We start from the raw sequence: 20,931 nt of genomic DNA on the forward strand, positions 1-20,931 counted from the left end.
TGTGCAAAATTTAGGAGAACCACAGAGTGACTTCCCAACCCTGACTCCAGGGGACCCAAGGGATACTAAAAGGGACCGTCCACGTCCAGATCTGAGTCATTATGGGCCAAGTTTGTTTTGCTGTTTAACTTTAAAATCACTCTCTCCCCCACCCCCAATGTCAGAAAAGGATGGTGTCTTTCAAAGTTTCTTTTTAAATTAGAATTTGAAACACACTAGTAAAAACAGCACTTCTGAGTCAATTTTCAGGAAGTATTTGGATAAAAAGTGTATAGACCATGTTTTGTCCAAATGCTTCCTGGCATCACCACTATATTAAATGGATTTTGCTCATTTGGGGGAAGCTAGAATTTTAGGATACTTATGTGTATTTCTAAGAAAAAGAAACTGAAGCTGAAGTAAATATCAACTCTTAGAAAATAGCTGTAAAGACATAACATGTTATCTACCCCAGGTTTTAAAACCAAGAATAACGGGCACCTGGGTGGCTCAGTTGGTTAAGCGACTGCCTTCGGCTCAGGTCATGATCCTGGACTCCCGGGATCGAGTCCCGCGTCGGGCTTCCTGCTCAGCAGGGAATCTGCTTCTCCCTCTGACCCTCCCCCCTCTCATGTGCTCTCTCTCTCTCATTCTCTCACTCAAATAAAATCTTTTAAAATCTTTAAAAAAAAAAACAACAAGAATAGCTGAGAAGATCCTTTCTAGAGAGTGGGTCTGGGCAATTGACAGTTCTTAGTGCCCCCAGGGCAATCTTTCCCGAAAGGCTACATTCAAGAAGTGATACAAAATCCTCTTTCAACTAGTTACTTTTTTTTCTTGGTTTAGATGCTGATCCAGTTGAAACAAAGAATGGGAAGGGAATGATCATCAGATATACTTGGCCTATTTATATATATATATATGAGATCTATGTGTACACATATACGTATGAACCATATGTAGATAAGGAAAGGACACTTGAAGTGACTCAATACCTTGCACAGTAAGTGGGAGAACTGGGACATTATTTGGTGTTTTGAACAGGCAAGTAATATGATGGAAGTACTATCCTGAGAAGCTAACGGTTCTGTGGTGTTTGGGTGGTACTCAGGTAGGCAAGGGTAGACACAGAGACAAAGGTGGGATGGTCAGAGTCACCAAGGCGAGAGGGCTGGTCCCCACGTGGTGGAGGCAGCAAGGTAAGAAGGAATGGATGGGAGAGGCATTTTGAAAAAGGAATCCGTAGACCTCTCTCTTTTTCTCTCTCTCTTTTTCTCTTTCTCTTATTTTGAACACTAATATTGCCTGATTTTGCCTAATACTGTATTAGGCCCTAAGGAAGTTCAAGCTATATTAGACAATATCTATCATTTGGGGGCAGATTTTTCTCCTCTCTGTCTTTCATCTGTGAAACACAGATGCAGTTGGAAATAAGCCGAGGCTGAGGTTCTTCTCCACCGCTCCTGACATGAATCACTGGTTAGGCCTGATCCCCTCATTATATAAGAAATATTAGTCATATGACAGAATATTTAGAAAATGGAAATTTAAAAGACATCACCCATAATTCCACCATCCTAAAAGTGGACATAATTATATTTTTGATGTGTTTTCTTCTAATCTTTTTTTACTATGCATTAACTTTTTTTTTTTTTTTTACAAAATGTAATTGTAGTAGATACCACACCATTCTGCACCCTACATTTTCCAAAGGCAACAATACATGGATTGATTAACCGAATGCTATGGGACTGGATTTTCTAAGGTAATCCATATTGAGAAAGAAACCAAGGCCAAGGATAATCCTTGAGACCCCCAAAGTCAGAGAATGAGAGAGGGTTTTTTAAGTTTATCAAAGACTGAGAGTAGCTTTTGGTTATGTTCTATCTTTCTATGCAGCAAACACATTTTTGGTACTTTGTATTTTCCTGGGATTGATTAGTGTTGAGTCATCTTGGTGGAGCAGCATAAAGAGAAGGTAATCACGCCCAGCTATCTACGGTGTACTTGGTCTGTTTAAACAAGTCTGTGTCTTAAGAGACAGTGTGATTATGATGATGCTCTCAGAGGTTGGCGAGAGGCCACTGCGTGCTTCATTAAGTATCAAGTTCTAAAGAGATAGTAACATGAGAAAGCTCAGGACGGTCTCTGTATATTTATACACACACATATATTCTAGAATAGAAAGGAACTTCCCCAGAAAGGCTGTATGAAACAGGCATAACAGCCAAGCAATACCTTTTTCTTCCCTTAATTCAAAAGACCACCAGGATAAAGAATCCTCAAGGGAAGCTACAATGGGATAGGTTTGGAAATCTGCCTTATTTTTAGGATAAAAGAAAGATACTGTAATATGAGTTAATTAGTGGCTTTGTCTCTATTTATGAGAAACAAGATGCCAATAAAAATCATATTTTCATTATAACAGAGTCACCTTTGGTGAAATCATTCCTCCCAACTCAAAGGTGGACTCTCCCCTTGTTGCCCAGCCATAAACTCTGAAATTTGTCTTCCTCATCACCTCAAAGTTCCACTGATACTGATACCAAGGGCTCTAGAGGGCTCTCTTGTTACCTTCTCAATCTCTTAGTGCTTCTCTCTTTATGGGATGTGTTTTAATGCTGTGGCTCCTCCTTACACCACTTGGCCATTCTTTAAAGTACAGATTGATGGTCTTCTATTAGGAATAAGGAGGGAAAGCATTCTATCATAGTCTTAGTGTACTGAGCTGAATTTATCCAAGAAATTTTGTTGGTTTAAATATATTAAAAATGCAATTGCATCATTAATCCCACATCCTTATTTGTCCACAGTTCGTGGGCCATGGTTATTTACAAACTTTACTTAGTGCCCAACTGCTGCATGACCCCAGATGGGAAGCAAATGTATAAAAAATGGAATCTGGTTGCAGAGCAACAGGTCAGCATGCAATCTAAATAGTGGTGTACCTTTCACTGGGCAATCTCAAATATTTACAAAACAGTTAATGTGGAGAATCAATAAAGGATTTTCCAAAGGACTCATCATAGGATTTCTTTAATGAGAAGCTTCCTTTTTATATTCAAATTATAATTTGAGTCAACATTAAGAAAATATGTTCACCTGTTTAAGAAAGGGAAAGAATTTATAGAATCTAACCTGATGTAAATGAGGATAAATTTCTAAGTGCTGACAAATCCCAAAGATCCCCTCTAGTAATCAAAGCAATCCTTAAAAAAAAGAAAAGAACCCAAAATGAGCAATTACCTTTATTTTCAAATAGGGCAAAAACACATAGGTTCTAGAAAATTCCAGACAGTAAATTAATTAAAATCTCCAGGAAAATTAGTGTGAGAATTATTAAAAGATATTTATGAGCATGAGAAGCAGAGGTGGTTGATAACCTCGATGCAGTATGGGTCCATGAAGAGCAACTGGCCTCATGTTGTTCACCTTTTAATTGAAGACATAGCAATCATGCTTATAAAATTTGAGGCTGATTCAGAGCTAAGGAAGAGAGTGCTTTTTTTTTTTTTTTAAATGCCTTTCAGCCTCTCTTTATGGAACAAGGATTACTCATCCCTCCAGGCTCCCTCATTTTCACAAGAAACCTTAAATTGCCCTTGATTTATTGGTCAAAGCATACACTTTTGCCACTAACCAACAAAGTGAAATATGTGCATTTAAGTTTTTTTCTGGAGAATAAAACCTTGAATTATCTACTGTCCAGATTGTATCCAATCCAAATGTAGTAACAACAACAGCAACATTTATGATGATTGCCTAAAAAATATGCATCCATTCCTCTAGACATTATAGACATTCTAGATCTTTGGAAAAATTCAGATTGTCAAATATCCAAGTATTTATTTAATCCTTTATTAAACCAACTTCTACTGATTTCCTGCTGTGTGCCAGGCCTTGTGATAGGCGCTAAGTATGGAATGTGATTGAAATAGACACGGTCCAGACATGACAATCAGGAATTAAAAATATCTCAATAATTCCAATAAGTTGAAAGATATTTTTTTTTTTTTTAGTTTGAAAGGTCAATCTGTTAAATGCAGAATAGAGACTGTCATTTAACAGCAGATTTTATGAAGACACTTAAATACCACATGACTTAAGCACTTAGGTTGACTGTAAAACAGTATGAGGGAATGGAGATAGCCTGCTACATAACACTTAACATTGGTGTAATGGTGAGTTTCTTTCCTATCTTCCCTGACAGACTCTTCCTTGAGGGCAGGGACTACATCATATTCACCTTCATGTCTTCCATACTTACTACAATGCTGTACAAGCATTCAGCCCATGCTGAATTAATGATTGAGTAAATATAGATTGAAAAAATCAGACCTCCCCTATCTTAGACTGGATCAGCAAAAATACAATGTCCTGAATGCAGGAGGTATGCACAATATTTACCATATACTACTGTGCTTGGCAATGGCTAGAGTTCTAAGTTTAGGGGAAGAGCCTAACAGACTGGACCAGATCCAAGAGATAGCAATTGACTGTCTGAAGTTGTGTGTGGTTTGATGTAAAGGAATGTTTAGCCTACAAAAAAAAAAAAAAAGGACTCTTATAAGGAACAGTTTGGCTTTCTACAAACATCTGAAGGACAAGAATATGGAAGAAGGAATAGATTTGTCCTATTTAATTCCAAATGGCAGAATTAGAGTCCATGGATTAAAAAAAAAAAAAATTATAAGGAAAAAGTTTCTTAAACAGTTTGTAGTCCTCAGTGAGATATAATAATTCATTTATGTGGGTAGAGTATTACTTAATTGATCTGTATAGTAGTGGAATGGTTGGGTTAGAAGATGTTTAATATCCTTTCCAAGTCCAAGATGTAAAAACTTTATGCCAATAGGAGTTACAGTGAATAAGTGGATTCCATATTAGCATGTAACAAACTAATCTAATTAATGGGTCATATAATGACTATTTACAGGTATTAACATGACTGTTAATACTAAATATTTTTGCATTAGTCATGAAAATATTTCTGAAAGCAATAGGTTTTGACAGGGTGAAAGAAGAGGAAATCACACAGTTCCAGATCTTTGAAACAACTTAGCAAAATGAAAGAATTTTGGTTTGGCTGGAATGATGGGTGTAGGCAATGAGCCCAGCACAAGTCAGACCAGATCGCTTGCCATATGAACTGGGGCTGACAGTTGGGTCCCCAGGGGATGGCATGAGGGCAGTGCATGTGCTCTTGGAGACCCACAGAGGCAAAGTTAACCAAAGACAGTAGGAAGGGCTGAGACAAAATAAAGCAAATCTATTACTACCCACAAGTCGAGTAGCAGGAGCTGGCCTCGAACTGGTCTAGAGCTGGTAAGCTGAATCAGAAGAGAATCCACTCTAAAACTTTTCATGGAGGGTCCTGGTCATGGCTACAAATGTTAGTGGCTTGACTGCACTGGTCATTGGGCGTGTGATGCGTGCATACTGGGAAGGCTTATTGGCACAAAGTTGGGCACATACTCCACAAATCAATTGGTGGAAATCCTCAAAGTGAGCTTCAGAACCCACAGGAAGGCTTTGCCATTAACCCACAACTTTTAGATTCAAGTAATTTCAGAAGCAGCCCTCCAAATCAGTTCTGCCTTTTCCCTCCTACCACTTAGATCTCAAACATTTTTTTCCTGCTTGGCAGAACTACCTTGGCTCCCTCTGAACAGGCTGACAAGGAGGCTGGAATGTGTGTGAAGGAGTCGAAGGAGCAGTAGACAGATGAAAGCACCGGGAGCCATTCTTGGCTTCTGTAACGTGCACCTAGCTTTCTTCTGCATATACACAAGATTCCACTGAGCGCTACTCCGGGATCATCTAGCAAAAGACTTGATAGCAAATGTTTTTTTTTGTTTTTTTTTTTCTTTAAATTTTTTTATTGTTATGTTAATCCCCATACATTACATCATTAGTTTTAGATATAGTGTTCCATGATTCATTGTTAATAGCAAATGTTTTGTTTAGAGGTCAGATTTCAGAGTTTTGACTGTATTTGGAGTGTTTTCATTGGGAAGAATTTCCCTGGGAAAGGTAAGACAATATGCAGAATTAGCCATAAGGATGAACAGAAAGCAGAGGACAAACAGCTTACCCTGCAAAAGGAGTTGTTAAACAAAAAGACAGTCAGGCTGCTTTTGCACTTTAAGATTGGGGTGGGAGTGAGTGGGTCTCCACTTCTGAGCCTTGGGTTGCTTCTAAGAGAGTCCATGGTTCTCACTGGTTAATTAAAGGCTCTGGGCTGTGTAGCTTGCTCTCCAGACACCTACACCTCAACCACTATAAGAATTTAGCCATCCCATGCTATGCAGTTGACCTTTGAACAACACAGGGGTTAGGAGCACCTACCCACATGCAGTCTACATATAACTTGGCTCCCCGAAAACTTAACTACTAATAGCCTATTTGACCAGAAGCTTTACCAGTAATATAAACAGTCGATTAACACATATTTTGTATGTTGTATGTGTTATATACTGTATTCTTACAATAATACCTAATATTTTCATAATTTTTTTCACTATTTCTAGGCTATGTGGTTTGTCTGCAATTTTTTTCAAATTGTTGCAAGTCTCCAAAAATGTTTCCAATATATTTATTGAAAAATATCTGCATGGAAGTAGATCCCCACAAATAAATCTGTGGTATCTAAGGGTCCACTGTATTTTCATTTAGGCATTCCAGTATCACATGCACTAATTAAACAGGATTAAGACAATTTTCAATATATCCTACGAAAATCCTTTCCCCTGTCCAGTTTCCCCAGCACATTCTCAGTGCCACAGTTTGTGTGATAGTGGAAAGAGTTCAAATATCATCAGACCGGAGATAGACAATGTCTCCACACTTGGTTGCTATATGACCTAGGACATCTCTTCACCTCTGGGAGTCTTAATTTCCTGTTCTATAAAATAGGATACCACAGGGGTTTGCTGTGGACATTAATTAAAGATGTGACTGGCACATAGAAGGTGTTCAACACTGTTAGTCCCTCCCACCTCTCCCTTCGTTGTTTTTTTTTTTTTAAGTATTTTTAAGATTTATTTATTTGAGAGAAAGAGGGAGAGAGAGAGAGGAGAGGGAGAGGGAGAGAACCCCAAGCAGGCTCCACTCTGAGCACAGAGCCAAATGTGGGACTCGATTCCATGACCCTGAGATCATGACCTGAACTGAAATTGAGTTGGATGCGTGCCCCTTCCCCTTCTCTGTTAATTGCTCTCTTTGGGTCCCAATATTCATCTGTTTATCCCACCCCTGAAATAATAGGAGTGAGGATAGCTCTTGACCAAAGTAGGAAAGAGGAAAAGAAGTGAAAACTAAAAGCTAGTGCCATCCATTTTCTTCATTTTTAAAGGAATTGGAACAGAAGGAATCCAGCATCAATCTTGAAAGATACACTTGGGTTTTCAGCACTTTCTCCCTCTCTCTGATTTCTTTGGTGCTCACTCACTCACCAGTGAAAATGAAGAGTTCTCTCAACTAGATGCATGGAGGACCTTATCAGCCCAGGAAAGATAATCAGCAGTTTCTCGCTTCTACATTTACAACAAACAGAACAGAACTGCCTACCCAGTGGTTATTATTTGATCACTAGGACCAAATAATGAAAAAACATTCATTAAAAAGGCATGGGTTTCATAGCAATACATTAGCATAAAACAAGGCATTAAGGGTGCCAGTAAGGAAGCAGTGTTACTTATCTGCTTTAAATATGGTATTTTGGACATTTGAAATGGCAAAAACATGGGGAGCAGTTGCATGGATTTATAGCTACTACTTGAAAACTTAGAGACACAAATGCTGCTATATAATTCCTCATAGATCCGCTTATTAAAATGTACACTGATTTTTAGAAAAATTAAGCCCTATTCTAAATTGTCTTTCTTTTAATCAGGAAATAGAAATTTCCCTTTTTTTCTTAACTTACATTTAACTCTTGTTCTTCATTGCCAATGTCCTATGAAATACTATGCTTCGTATTGTTGCATCTCTTTATGTATATATCAAAGGATACATCGTTACCTATGTGTCAAAGGATACATAGTCATTGACGTTTTCAGAACAAAACACCTCAGGACTTTCAATGCAGAAGGGAGGCACTGTGATTTTTTTTTTTTTAATACTAAACTGGCCATGATACACTGCAGTACTTCTCAGAGAGAATCATTCCATTTATTTTTAAAATGTAGCCAAGTCGCTAATGAACTACTAGATAGGCATTGGGAATGGCAAATCTTTAAGTGTTATTCACAGCTATAAAACAACAAGATATTATTTCCTGCCTTTTTCCTTCCATTTGCTTGGCTTTTGGAACATAGCCCAAGTTCCTCCTAAGTTCCATGGTCTTCTTTCTCTCTCCATCCTCCTTCCATGCTCTCCCAGTGGAAAAGTGGGAAGTGCCAGGTGTCTGGCTTGAACACATGTTTGTGTAACAGCAGGGATGTCCCTAATGTTGGACTATCAGAACAAAAGCACGTGCACAAAGTACCTGACACTAGCATCTCCATCAGATGGCAACCAGTGCTGGATCTGAGCTTGGAACGAGCCCTACAGGCATCTAATGTTGAAGCGTAGTGCTAACCCCGTGCTGTTGGTATACCAGAATCACTAGACCTTAGATCCCTGTCACCTTCCACAAAAGATGCCTTGGAACAGCAAAACTCTGACCAAACCCTAAATAAGAATGGAAAGAGAACAATACAATCCAGTGAGATCTTTCCTTTTCTACTGTGATGCTATTGAGAACCTAACACTTGGCCACTCCTACATAGTTATCAGGAGGGGCTCACAACTGCCATGAGAGATAGTGTGTTCTACTGCAGGCTCTGTTCATTTACGGAGTAGGATAGTTATGCGAGATGAGCTGCCAGTCAGAATCGGGCCAGCAGAAGTTCCCACAGGGAAAGGTGTTAGGGCTGACCACCGCTAGCCACAGTAACGAGAATTGGGGTCCTAGTTTATGTCCCATTAAACTTTTAACTGAGAGTTTTTTCATCATGAGGACTATAAATCGCAGGCCAAGCTATGTTTCAGTTTAAGGCAGCCGAATGTAAGAACAGCTTGGCCATATGTTTCTTTTTCAAAGAACTTTATTCATTTAGCCCCAGGCTCAGAATTCAATAATGTTTTCTATGGACTTTTTCTCTTCACATCAAATAATATTAAAGAGGAAAAATAGGGGGGGAAATTCTAATTATTCCCCTATGAATACTCGGATAGGGCCAAATTGAATTATTCACAGTTTCCTTAAACACACATTCTGGCTCCTGATCTCCGCCCGTGTGGGCAGAGACCCTCCTGCAAAGCCCTCCTCTGCCTCTGCTTGTCAGAATCCCACCCATTTTTTTTTTTTTTTTAAGCCCACTGGAATGTCTTCTCCCTATGTCCTGCTGTGATCACCAGAGTCAAAAATAACATTGCTTCCGCAGCATTGTCTTCGTGTCTTTTTTGAGACACCTTTTACCTAAGGTTTATGAAAGCCTTAAGCTTTTGTATAACTTCAGCCTGGCGACAGTACCTTTGCATAAACCCGAATCTTTACAGTAATTCCTAGCAGTGTCTTAAATGGGATAGGTACTTCATAACTCTTTTGTTTCTTGGTGATTAAAAATGGGGGAAGTAGAAAAATTACAGGGCAACACATACTTCACAATATGCTTGCTTATGCCCTTTGCCTCTCCCAGTCATCTCTAAGAGCTCTCGGCTTCCCCACTGCAGGTCAGGAATCTGTAGTGTTTTTACTGCGGGTGTTAAAGCACTTGAAAGTTTATTTTTCCCTGGAAGAGCTTTATTTGATTCATTTCTTTGTAATGCAGGGTGGTAACATACTCAGCTGTTTATGCTTATTTGAAGTAGTCTTTCATTTAAGACGTTTATCACCCCCATTTTTTTACCTGGCGGCGGCTGCCTGGGAAAAAGCAAATGTGCTCTCTCTAACTTTTACAGCCGAAAAGGCAGTCTGTGGCCAGGGCTTATTTTTCTTCTAGTGCCTTTTCTTTTACCCTTCTCTTTTTAACTCTTTTAGGGAGCGCTGCTTCTTGGCGCTTAGTCCGCTCGGGGGCATGGCAAACGCTCGCATTTGCCTTCTGCACCGCGGGGGGACCTCAGCCGCTGGAACTGCCGGGCTTCGGGCTCGGGGCTGACTGTGTCCGTTCCCCTTGTCCTCGCTTCCTCGGATTGGCTGCCCGAGGTCACGTGAAGGCCGGGGGGTTGGAATTCTGAGTTGTGGCTTTTGGCACTCCTTTTTCTTTTTTAAAAATCGCCTGGTCTGTGGAGCTCCGCTGGGCTTGGTGCCTTGCTCTTTGACTGAGACTGGAGACAGACGGAAACAGCCACAGGGCAGACTGAGGTGGCCGAGATGTTCAGTCAGGGCCCCAGGACCCCAGCTTCAGGCTGCTACTATCTAAATTCCATGACACCTGAGGGCCAGGAGATGTACTTGCGATTTGATCAGACTGCCAGACGCTCTCCTTACAGGATGAGCCGGATTCTAGCACGCCATCAGCTAGTGACTAAAATTCAACAAGGTGAGTGGCCGGGAGTGGCAGGCTGTTGCGAATTCTGATTTGTGTCTCTATTTCGTGCTAACCCAGTTTTTTTTTCTACATTGTTGTTTTCACTTTACACTACATTGGATTTCTATGCCACGCTGCATGTAACTTTTAGAAATAACTTCAGGCAGCAGTTTTAAGCAAACAGTGACAGCACTTAGCTGCCACATAACTCAACATGAAGTGCACAGAAAACTTCACGGCAGCTGGGACGGTGTATCATCTATTTCCAAAATTTGTGTGTGCCGTCGCAATAAACCAGACAGGTTTACTCAGTGTGTATTTTAGGAACTTTTCAGCAGGTTGTTCACACTCTGTCACATTTAAAACTTGGACATTTGTTTATTTAATTGGGGGGCGGGAGGGGACTGACTTGCACCCTGCCCAGATTCTTTAGAACACTCTCAGTGACAAGGGAAAGTTGGAATTCTGTTCTTAAGGCCATTGGGCTGACAACCAGAATCGCATCCTCTATTTGTATGTTTATGCCAGTAGTTGCCTCTGATTTGTTGATATTGTTTTTCTGGTAAAGGATAAAGGTGTCTGTTAAATTCAAAACAAAGCTTGTGGCCTGTGCTTAGAAGTACCAGCTTCCTGAGGCAGAAAGAAGAGGATATTGATTACAAGCTGCTAGATGTTCCTTTTTATTCTCTGCAAAAAAAAAAAAAAAAAATTAATAAGTAAAAGTAAAGTAGATCAACAGTCTGGACATCACTAAAACTGGTCATTCTCCAACAATAGTTAAAACATGCTCCTTGTCTTAGAGTAGGTCTGTAGAAGCTCGAAAATGAACATTCCCAGGAAGCCCCTCAGTGGTGCTCATTTAAAAGACACGCACATAATACCCACATGATCACAATAAGTTTACAAAGTTTATGACCAAGCCCTCCTGGACTGAAACAAAAAAAATAACTGAATTATTATATTGGTGATACAAAATTTACCAGCAATTTCTAGAGCCATTATACAAATACAATTTCCACTTCAATAAATGAATTTAGGATTATATTGAATTTTGGAAGGGAAGTTGGGGTTTGTAATCGTGAAAATCTTATTGTAATGTTTCCAAAAGGAACAATATGTATTCTCGCGAGTAGCAGTTGATGAGATTGTTTCCTTGGAAATTAGGATTTGTTTGTAAAGGTTCAGGAACTGGTGATGTGTGAAGGATACTGGTCCTACATACCAGTCTGATTTCAGGAAGGATATTATGTCATTCCATAAACTCTGTGTGCAGGTCTTGATTGAATAGAAACAAAAGTAATTATTTCCCTGTGACTTGATTTAAAAATACATTAGGCTTAGAGTAAAAACCAGCTTCATTTTAGCTCTAGAGATCTCTGACAATGGTACTTTATCAGATGCCATCATCACTATGGATGTAGGGGCTTGACAAATGTTTGATGATGATTCATAATCTACACTCAGTAAATGTTCTTCAGCATGCATATAAAGTGTATCATGTTGGAAACACTGCATATAGAAATAGTTTGAAGTTGCTTTGCAGATCTCATTAAATATATTTACAATAATTTATTTCATTAAAATTCTTGATGTTCTTTTGGGATGAAAGTTGTATTCCCATTGAGGATTTGAAGTTATGAACACATGCATGATCATTGAACGTATACTCTGAGTCTATGTTTCATTTGCCTAAATGGAAAATGTGAGCATTCTCATCTTTCTGTGTTGAGCAATGGGATGTCTGAAGCCAATGAATGGCTAGAAATTAAGAGTGATAATGAAGATCAGAGGGAGGCATGAAGGAATTCCAACAGTCCAGTGATTGGGAACTCATCATTTGTTGATATCATACAGTTGTATAGTAAGCCATTATGAAAGCAGAAGCAAAACGATTTTACTGGGTTTACTGTATTATTAGATCACTTCACTGTAATGGTAGAGAGTATTGATTGAGCCTTTATAATGTCTCAAGCACTGCTCTGAGAGCCTTATATATATATTTCAATTTATTTTACCCTCAAAAAAAAAAAGATCCCGGGAGTACGAACTATTATTATACCCATTTTAAAGGTAAGAGAACAGAGACACATAGAGGTCAAGTAACTTCTCTCAGGTTACATAGTAGGAGCTGGTATTTGAATATAACTCTGAAGCCCATGCTTTTCGATACACTAAACTGTTTTTGATTTTTGAGTGTTAAAGTATTGGACCTGTGGTTGATTTTAGAGTCTGTAATATACCAAAGACATTTCAGTCTTTTCTACTCAGGATGCCGCAATGAGCCATTTGACAGAATCAGAATTGGTCACTCGCAATGAGATTTCCAGTCAGGTTTTATTTCGCTGATAGAAGCAAAGTGCTGTGTGTTTTACCTTTCTTGAACAGTTAGTGTCCAATAGTGCATGATGTCAAGTTATTTTACTAATCATTCGATTAAAGCTTACCCGTGCATATTAAATTAATAACACCATTATTTTTTGTAGTTCACATATCAGTATCGAAATGACAGCAACATCAGCAAAATTGTTTACCTTACTCTACTGTTGATCTTTCAAGGAAAATTTAGCATAGTATTAATATAATTTGGGGCATTATTACTTATGATCATAATCTCTCCTGGCTGTTGGGAACAGTGCAAACAAGAGTAAGTTGCTCCCCACTGACCTCATTACAGTGAGCTAATCATTGAATGGCATGGACATGATTCAACGGCAGATACATTCAGGGGAAGGAAAAACAAAGAGGAGAAATAAAGGAATCTTTGATGATGCATAGGATCAGAATTGGTTGCTCAAACCCAGGATGAATCTAAACTTGCTCATCTTATGGTATGCTCCAAAATAACATGCATCATTTCTCTAGCCTTCTTTATAGTTCTGGAGTTTTGGGTCCCTTTAAAAGAGAACTTTAAGATGGTGTGTTGTTTTGCAAAGTGCAAGTTTATCATAAGTCATACTGCCCATAATCCCTACCCCAAAATCTTGCTGAATCAATGGGGAAATTGTATGGAGGGAGAATGGAAATAATAATGGTCTTTATGTCCCTTACTAGCAGGCACTTGGGAATGGACAAGAGGGAGGCTGCTGGGGAGGCGAAAGAAGAGCATGTTAGGCCACAGGAAAGGAGAATTGGGATCTCATGGCACTATTTGATGGCTATGATGTATTGCCGATGTGTGCACTGTGCAGAAAACCTATCGACTCACACACATGCTATTCGGAAGATCCAAATCTAAGAAAATACATAAATGTGATTATTTGCTTTGTGAAAGAATTCGTCTTGCTATTAAACTATTTTTTAAAATTATTTTAAATGCTTAAAATGGCATGATATGGACCCCATTGCAGTCAAGTTCACCGAACCAGAAAAAAAGGAGACCAGGATGCAGGCTTTTATTTAGACACTCTCATTCTTTTACTGTGGCAAATTTCAGAACCTCACTGGGCCTTCGCTTCTTGATGAGAAAATAAAATGGTCAGTCTGTGATTTCTCAGGTTTCTTCGTGGTCCTCAAGTCCAGAGTGGTTAAGTTGTGGTTGAGTCAGTAACTCCTTGAACAAGAGTGTGCAAAGCAGGGAAACTTAAACCTAAAATAACAGAAGCTGAAAAGGAAACAGAGCAGCTTTCTAATGTGGAATAAATCAGTGGCTTATAATTTTTCTACAGCTGGTCAAGGAAATGATAAAGCGGAAATCAGATTTTAGTTCTACAGCTGTCACTAATTAATTGTGTGATCTGGGGCAAGTCACAACTTCTCCGGGCATTCTTTCCTTCTTCTATAAAATAAAGGGTTTGGATTAAATAAACGTGAAGTTCCCATCATCTCCAAAATTCTAGGATTCAGGAGAACAGGTGTTCTTTTAAGGAAGAGAGACAATTCTTATTTACATTTTTCTTATTATGTCATTCATATCTACCCGGACATGTTTCTTTGATACCTGTTTAATGCTCTCGTTATCAATTTAATAGGAACATTAGGATGTCCAGTCTTGTGGACTATTTAAATGTCCTTGTAACCCATAATTATAAAGCAACTTGTAAAAACCTTTCTTTCTCCGGAGTCCAGGCCTGTGAAATGGAGTTATTGCAGTACCCAGCCTATTGCAATGACTGTAAGGATCAGAGCATGTCCGTCCGTGTGTGTGTGTGTATGTGTGTGTATGTGTGTGTCCCGGCTCTCACAAAAAAAGGCCTCTTCTCTTGATAGAAAATACAGAATGTAGAAAATTTTTTGCAACTAGAGGAATTAGTGAAAGTTGGATTTGCATTTTCATTGACTTTTTATCTGAGACTCTTTTTAAAGATCACACCTGAGCTGAACTTAACTAGAGTGGAATAAACTGCCTTCCTTATGTTCCCAGGGAATGGAACTGGGCCATTAGTGATGTTCTGGCTTTCTCATTACTCCATCAGGTCAAGTGGCATCTTGGGAATTTGTCCGACCTAAGCGGTGGCCTTGCTTATCCTGGTGGGTGAGCCCCCCACCAACTGGAGAGCGTCCGCGGAAATTAAACAATCATTTATTCTTTGGGAATTGCCCTTTCTCTGTGTTCAGTACTTTCTTACCCAACTACTTTCAGAAATGGAGGGTGGAAAAACTGGCAGAAAGACAGATGGAACACGAAAACAGGGTGAGAATACATCAGTCACGTATTGCTCAAGTTCTTTCTTAAAAAAAGTGGCAACTGTCAGAAATTCACATTTCGTGAATCAGAGCCTCTTTCTGTTCCATACTGGTGACTGATGGGCCTGTCCACAAAGGATACTGTGTAACCGAAAGTTACAGGAAAATCTGTTCAGTGAATTAAGTCAATGAACTGTGAGTAACATTTTTGAAGTTATCACATATGAAAATATTAAAAATGTGAGCAGTTCAGAAATAAGTACTGGAGGGAACTTAGCAAAGAGCGACATGCTTGTACACACGTAAAAGTTGAGAGTTTAACTTTAACCAAATTGAGACATCCAAAACTTCACGTCACAGCTTTTATTAGTTCTAATTTTATAAACACACATCCCAGATGCAGGCAGTTGCCAAATTTGGATTTTGTGATATTACTTTAAGTGAATAGAAATTCATTTTTTTCCTCCTCTTTTCCCGAGTCAGTGCTTTAATTCTGTGTAAATTCTGGACCCTGGTCCACTCTTACAAAGCAAGCTTCCTCATTCTCTTAGCCACCTAATCATGGGCAGTGCTTCTGAGTCTTCTAAGTCTAAGCAACACCAGTTGATGACCCAGGCAAATTAGACAGAGAGAAAATGATAAGTGGGTTCTGGTAAACCTCTATAAAAAGGTCAATAAATCAGTTGGGATTTAATGGAGGCAGGTCATTCATGAGGTTGCGCCTCATCTCCACATTTCATGAGGTATGAGAACCCACTGGGAAGTCTAAGGAAGAAGATACAAGAAGATAGGAGACCATGAATTGTATAGATGGTATTTGAATGAAGGATCATGAGGAAATCATTTTCTGTCTCCTCAGGGGCAGTCCAAATAGGATTTGGGTGTGGGTAAAGACAACATATTTTCATTTACATTCTAATGCATTACCTAAAGGATTTGAAGTAGTGGATAAAAGAATATTCAACTCAGTTAAGGTTATAAAAAGATAAATCTGATGAAGAGAAAAATACAGGTTAATTAATATGATAAAGCTAGGCAGAGATATTACATAAAAATATGAAACATAAGACACTGAATAATTACTACAAGTGATCTATAAATTATAGCCTGAGCTTCCCGGATTTAAGCAAAGAGGTGAACATGATCAGGGGAAGATTTGTCATGTCCAAGGTAAAAGCATACCAGCACAGCTTTTCCTGGGACCTGATGTTTGGGAGGATTTTCTCCCAGGAACTTGATATAGGAGAGCAGTTTCTCATACAAATCTCATAAAGGGAACTCTACAAGATGTAGTAGATGAATTAAACATTCCTACAGTGAATTCAATTGCAAGCTTCCCGTAGCATCCCACTGTACCAGGGGCATAACAACAAATTATAATTCAATAAAAATATTTGGGCATGGGGTGAGTGGCTCAGAACAAGGAGGTTCAGGTATGCACTCTGATTCTCTGGCTTAATCTAAATAGTATGGAGACTATCTAGAGACAGTTTCTCAGTTGGCTTCACAGAATACTAGTCCTGTTAGATAATCAGGGGGAAAATGTTTCTGTGGTTAAGTAAGGAAATGCTATATCCTCTTTCCCTTTTTGGAAATTCACACTTATGAAAGGCTCAGAGAAATCCTGCAGAAAGTAATTTAACTTTGTTTAAACTGGTATATTTCATCATGAAACCATTTTTAACCGGACACCAGGAAGTGACATCTTATAAAACCACTTTCCCTGGGGAACACGTTTTGGAAAAACTGATTTAGGAGGGTTCAGGGCCTGGAAGACCATTCTCTTTGACTATATTCTTGCATGGACTGGGCAATAGGTAGTATGAGGTTATATTTTGGAGAGTAAATTGCAGGTACTTTTTGTTTCCAAATAAGGCTAGCTCCATATACTCTAAAAATCAACTGGGTAAAGACAGGATGGACATCTCTTTATAAAAATTAACAACCAAAAGAAGATTTTAACCTGAGTAGCTTTTGCCAGGCAGAAAACCGAAGGTCTAGGTGTATGGGCCGAGTAAATAATTCTAACAAGAATGCAGCCAGTCTTCAAATAACTTTACAAGATAGGTTCTGGTGGGCCAGAAGGAAGAAATTAGTGCCTTTTGGCTCTAGATTTGTCTAACCCATGATAAGGCTGAAGCCCTTGGGCAAATTCCAAAGGGGTCTGCTATTATCGCAGCTAATTCAGGATATTCCATTGCTTCTGGGAAGTGGAGTCCCTGCCCCACAGGAAAGAAACAGGAAACTCTTCAGCAGTGTCAGATTCTCCTTGGCTATCAGTGATGTGGGATGTGGACTCTCTGAGACTCAGGCATTTCTGACTTCCTGGTCCAAACAGATCTTTGGTTACGGCAAAGTCTCTGTCGGTATGACAGAATAAAGTGAATTAATAGGTAATAGGTCATTTTAATTAGTCAAGTTTGTTTGATTTAGTTGAATAAGGCACTTACAAGTTTCTCAGGAAGCCTGCAAATATATTCTTTTTTTTTTTTAATGTTTTATTTATTTATTCATGAAAGTCAGAGAGAGAGAGAGAGAGGCAGAGGCAGAGGGAGAAGCAGGCTCCCCGCCTAGCAGGGAGCCCGATGCGGGACTTGATCCCAGGACCCTGGGATCATGACCTGAGCTGAAGGCAGACTCTTAACCATCTGAGCCACCCAGGTGCCCCCTGCAAATATATTCTTAAGGTATTTTTTCTTGTGCTGGCAAAGAGGTGGCACGTTAGCATTTGCATTATGAATGATACTTTTGGAGAGAATCCACAAAATGTAAAAAAGTTACAACAGAATGCATGGGGAATTGGCCTTGCTGTCTAGCCCACACCCTCATGTTGTAAAGCCACCCAGGACCATAGCAATCACTATAGAACGGTGCAGTCTAGGGTAGGACAGGCACACACATTACCATGACAATTTGTACACTATTGTTTGAAAAGACCTGAATTCTCTCTCTCTCTCTCTCTCTTTTAAATTTAGAATCTAAAGGAATTTAAATGGACCAGCTGCAAAATAACTGAAAATTACAGAACATGCTAATGCTGTTAAAAAAAAAAAAAAAGAAGGAAATCAATAAAAATAAATCCAAAATATCTGGCTAGATTCTCAAATGATTTCCCTCACAAGGTGTAGGAATCCTGATGATTTTGAAAGTCTGACAGAGGCAGAGCTGACTAAAATACCAATGATTTGCATTGCCTTGCCTCTTTAACACTCTGATAAAATACAAGGGCCAACAGTGTAGAGGAAAAGAGTAGAGATTATAATGAAATTGGGCAATCACAAGTAACTAATTTACCTGTCAGTATTTTGAGCTAAAGAGGGCTTTTTTTTTTAAGATTTTTATTTATTTATTTGACAGAGAGAGAGACAGCGAGAGAGGGAACACAATCAGGGGGAGTGGGAGAGGGAGAAGCAGGCTTCCCGCGAAGCAGGGAGCCTGATGTGGGGCTCGATCCCAGGACCCTGGGATCATGACCTGAGCCCAAGGTAGAGGCTTAATGACTGAGCCACCCAGGCGCCCGTAAAGAGGGCTTTCTCTTCTGCATTCCAAGTTTCCTCTTCCTACCTAATTTTAAAAATCACACATATGGATGGCAAGAACCTTGGATTAGTACTCAGCCTCTGTAAGTGAACAGTAGCAATTCACATACCCTTGTATTCTCCAAATGACATACTGGGAAAAAGTACGGTAGTCATAAAATCATATTTTTCTCTGAGAGTTTTACTACCCCAATATTATTTATAATGTTTAAAGTTACTAAAAGAAGTAAGAGAGACTCACAATTCCCATGATAATGGTATTCCAACCATTCCCCCCTAAATAAGACTAGAGTTCTTAATAGAGGAATTTAAATCTCTCCCAGATGCTTTGAAGGACACAAGACATGTCCTCCTAAATGAATTTCCCGAAATAGGGAATGAAATCCATTGCAAAGCCTTACTGTTTGGACCTTTGTAAAGGCATGTGTTGTGTATAGCAAGTTCTTAGTAAGCAAATCACCTTCACTTCAACCACTGATGTCTTTTGAGTAGGAAGGTCTGCTAACTCCCCTTCCCAGTACATCCTCACCCTCACCATTGGTACTCCATTCCACCTGCTGTTACCATCTCAGAGTTGTTGCAAAAACTAAATGCAATAATATAATTAAACACAGAGTACAGTGCCTGGTACATACTAAGTGCTCATTATAAGAAAAAAATATGTATACTAAACAAACACCCACGTACATATGGCCTTTCAAGGAACTGTATCATCAAATGAAGAATAAATTACACACTTTATACCAAGTTGACTAAGGCAGGCATACACACTGCCACGTTTTTGTGTCCCCAAAAAGCCTCAAAGGTAAAACAAACATTTTACCCTCAAAAAGTAAAACAAAGGAGTTTTGTTTGTTTGTTTGTTTTGGTTTTTTGGTATTTTTTTTTCCTTTTATCTTAAGCTGTATTGACATCTATCGCCTTTCCCGAATGCGGTTTCCTTTATTTCATTTACTTAGTAACATCAGTTTACTAAGTAATGAATGTACTGCATTTACTTTCAGTTGCCCTGTGCTATCCTGAAATGATGGGTTTAGGCCAAGTTTCAACTCCTATAGATAAACAGCAAAGCCCATTGATCCCCACCTCCTGGCAAATTAAAAGAGACCGTTCTGGACAGGAAGTGTTCCTGGCTCCTGGAACCACTCGGTAGGAAATTCTAAAGCTGAGGGCCAGCAACAGAGCTGGAGGCAGGGAGCTGTGCTCTCCCATCAGGGATAGACCAGAGTGAAAAAGGCCGGGGGAGGCGACCAGTTGGGGCTGAGAGCAAGGCCCAAGACAAGCATCACCAACCAGTAGTCAAGGTAGATCTCTGTGCCTGATGGGTTAATCTGTGATGCCTGAATCCCCCTCCCAAATTGTGATTTTCTAAACCGATAAGTTAACTTTGAGATTGTTGTTAATTTTGTAGAAATTTTCCCATATTAAACGGTCTTTGTGTGGAGGAGTTAAAAGAGATGCTGTACCATGTAAATAAACTTTCTAAAAACTCAGCGTCCTTTCTCAAAATAATTCAAACAAATTATTTAAGAAACTTCCATTGCCCCTTTCCTCCAGGATTTCGTTCCTTTTGATTGAGGAATAATCATCATCATTGTTGAATTCCTCAGCTAGGAAAGACTGCATTTGAACATGATCATTAGCATTTGCTGAAATTTGTTCTTACAGGGTTGAATGGATTCTTTTTGCTTTATTTATGTATGGAATATATATAGTCTTAGGAAACTCCATGTAGGAGGCCCCTCCACAAAGATAGAAATATCAGTTAGTACATGCTTTATACATCATAACTTAAATGTTAATCTTAAACTTCGTAAAAGACTTGTTTGGTAGGATAAAATTATTTGATGTTTGCATCTGACATCCTGGAAACCCTGAAAAACTATTCTAATAGTAACTCCTTAGCTGGTATGGTGCAGGACGGTTTGTGGAACAATTCCAGAGGGTTCTGTTTTTGAACCCTCATGTAAAATGGTATTATGATCTTAGATTAGCAAGCTTTGCCACCTAGGAACCTTCAGAGACCTGACGAATGTATATGCACGTTTCCCTACTTTGAGACGTTTCCAGTCTCGTTTTCCTGAGTCCCTCCTTTGGACACAGGTTTTCGCTTGGGGTTGTTGTATGGAACAGCACATTTACCTGAGTGGCTAGAGAAGCAGAGACTCACTTGATGGAATAAGGAAACTTGGCAGTGAGCAATGGGTTTGTTAAACATTAACAAGTGGGTAGAAAGAGATGGTTTCAGAGGCCAGGTTTTCCTTTTCCCTCCTCTG

The 20,931-nt window shown here is 39.2% G+C and overlaps 1 protein-coding gene across 9 annotated transcripts in view; it reads left to right on the top strand.

Moving 5' to 3' along the window:
• Positions 1-20,931, top strand: part of STARD13 (StAR related lipid transfer domain containing 13) — a 508,432-nt gene that overhangs the window by 323,896 nt on the left and 163,605 nt on the right. Inside the window, exon 1 of one of the 9 annotated variants that reach the window (XM_036066629.2) lies at positions 10,024-10,505. The exons of 7 other annotated variants lie outside the window; for them this stretch is intronic. In XM_036066629.2, coding sequence (XP_035922522.2) covers positions 10,337-10,505 — 169 coding nt within the window. In that variant the 5' untranslated portion in view covers positions 10,024-10,336. Of the gene's footprint in view, positions 1-10,023; positions 10,506-20,931 lie in introns of those variants that run through there. One more of the 9 variants, XM_036066632.2, reaches the window with a different exon arrangement.

This window comes from Halichoerus grypus, chromosome 4 (assembly GCF_964656455.1).
Source record: "Halichoerus grypus chromosome 4, mHalGry1.hap1.1, whole genome shotgun sequence".
Classification (NCBI taxonomy): domain Eukaryota; kingdom Metazoa; phylum Chordata; class Mammalia; order Carnivora; family Phocidae; genus Halichoerus; species Halichoerus grypus.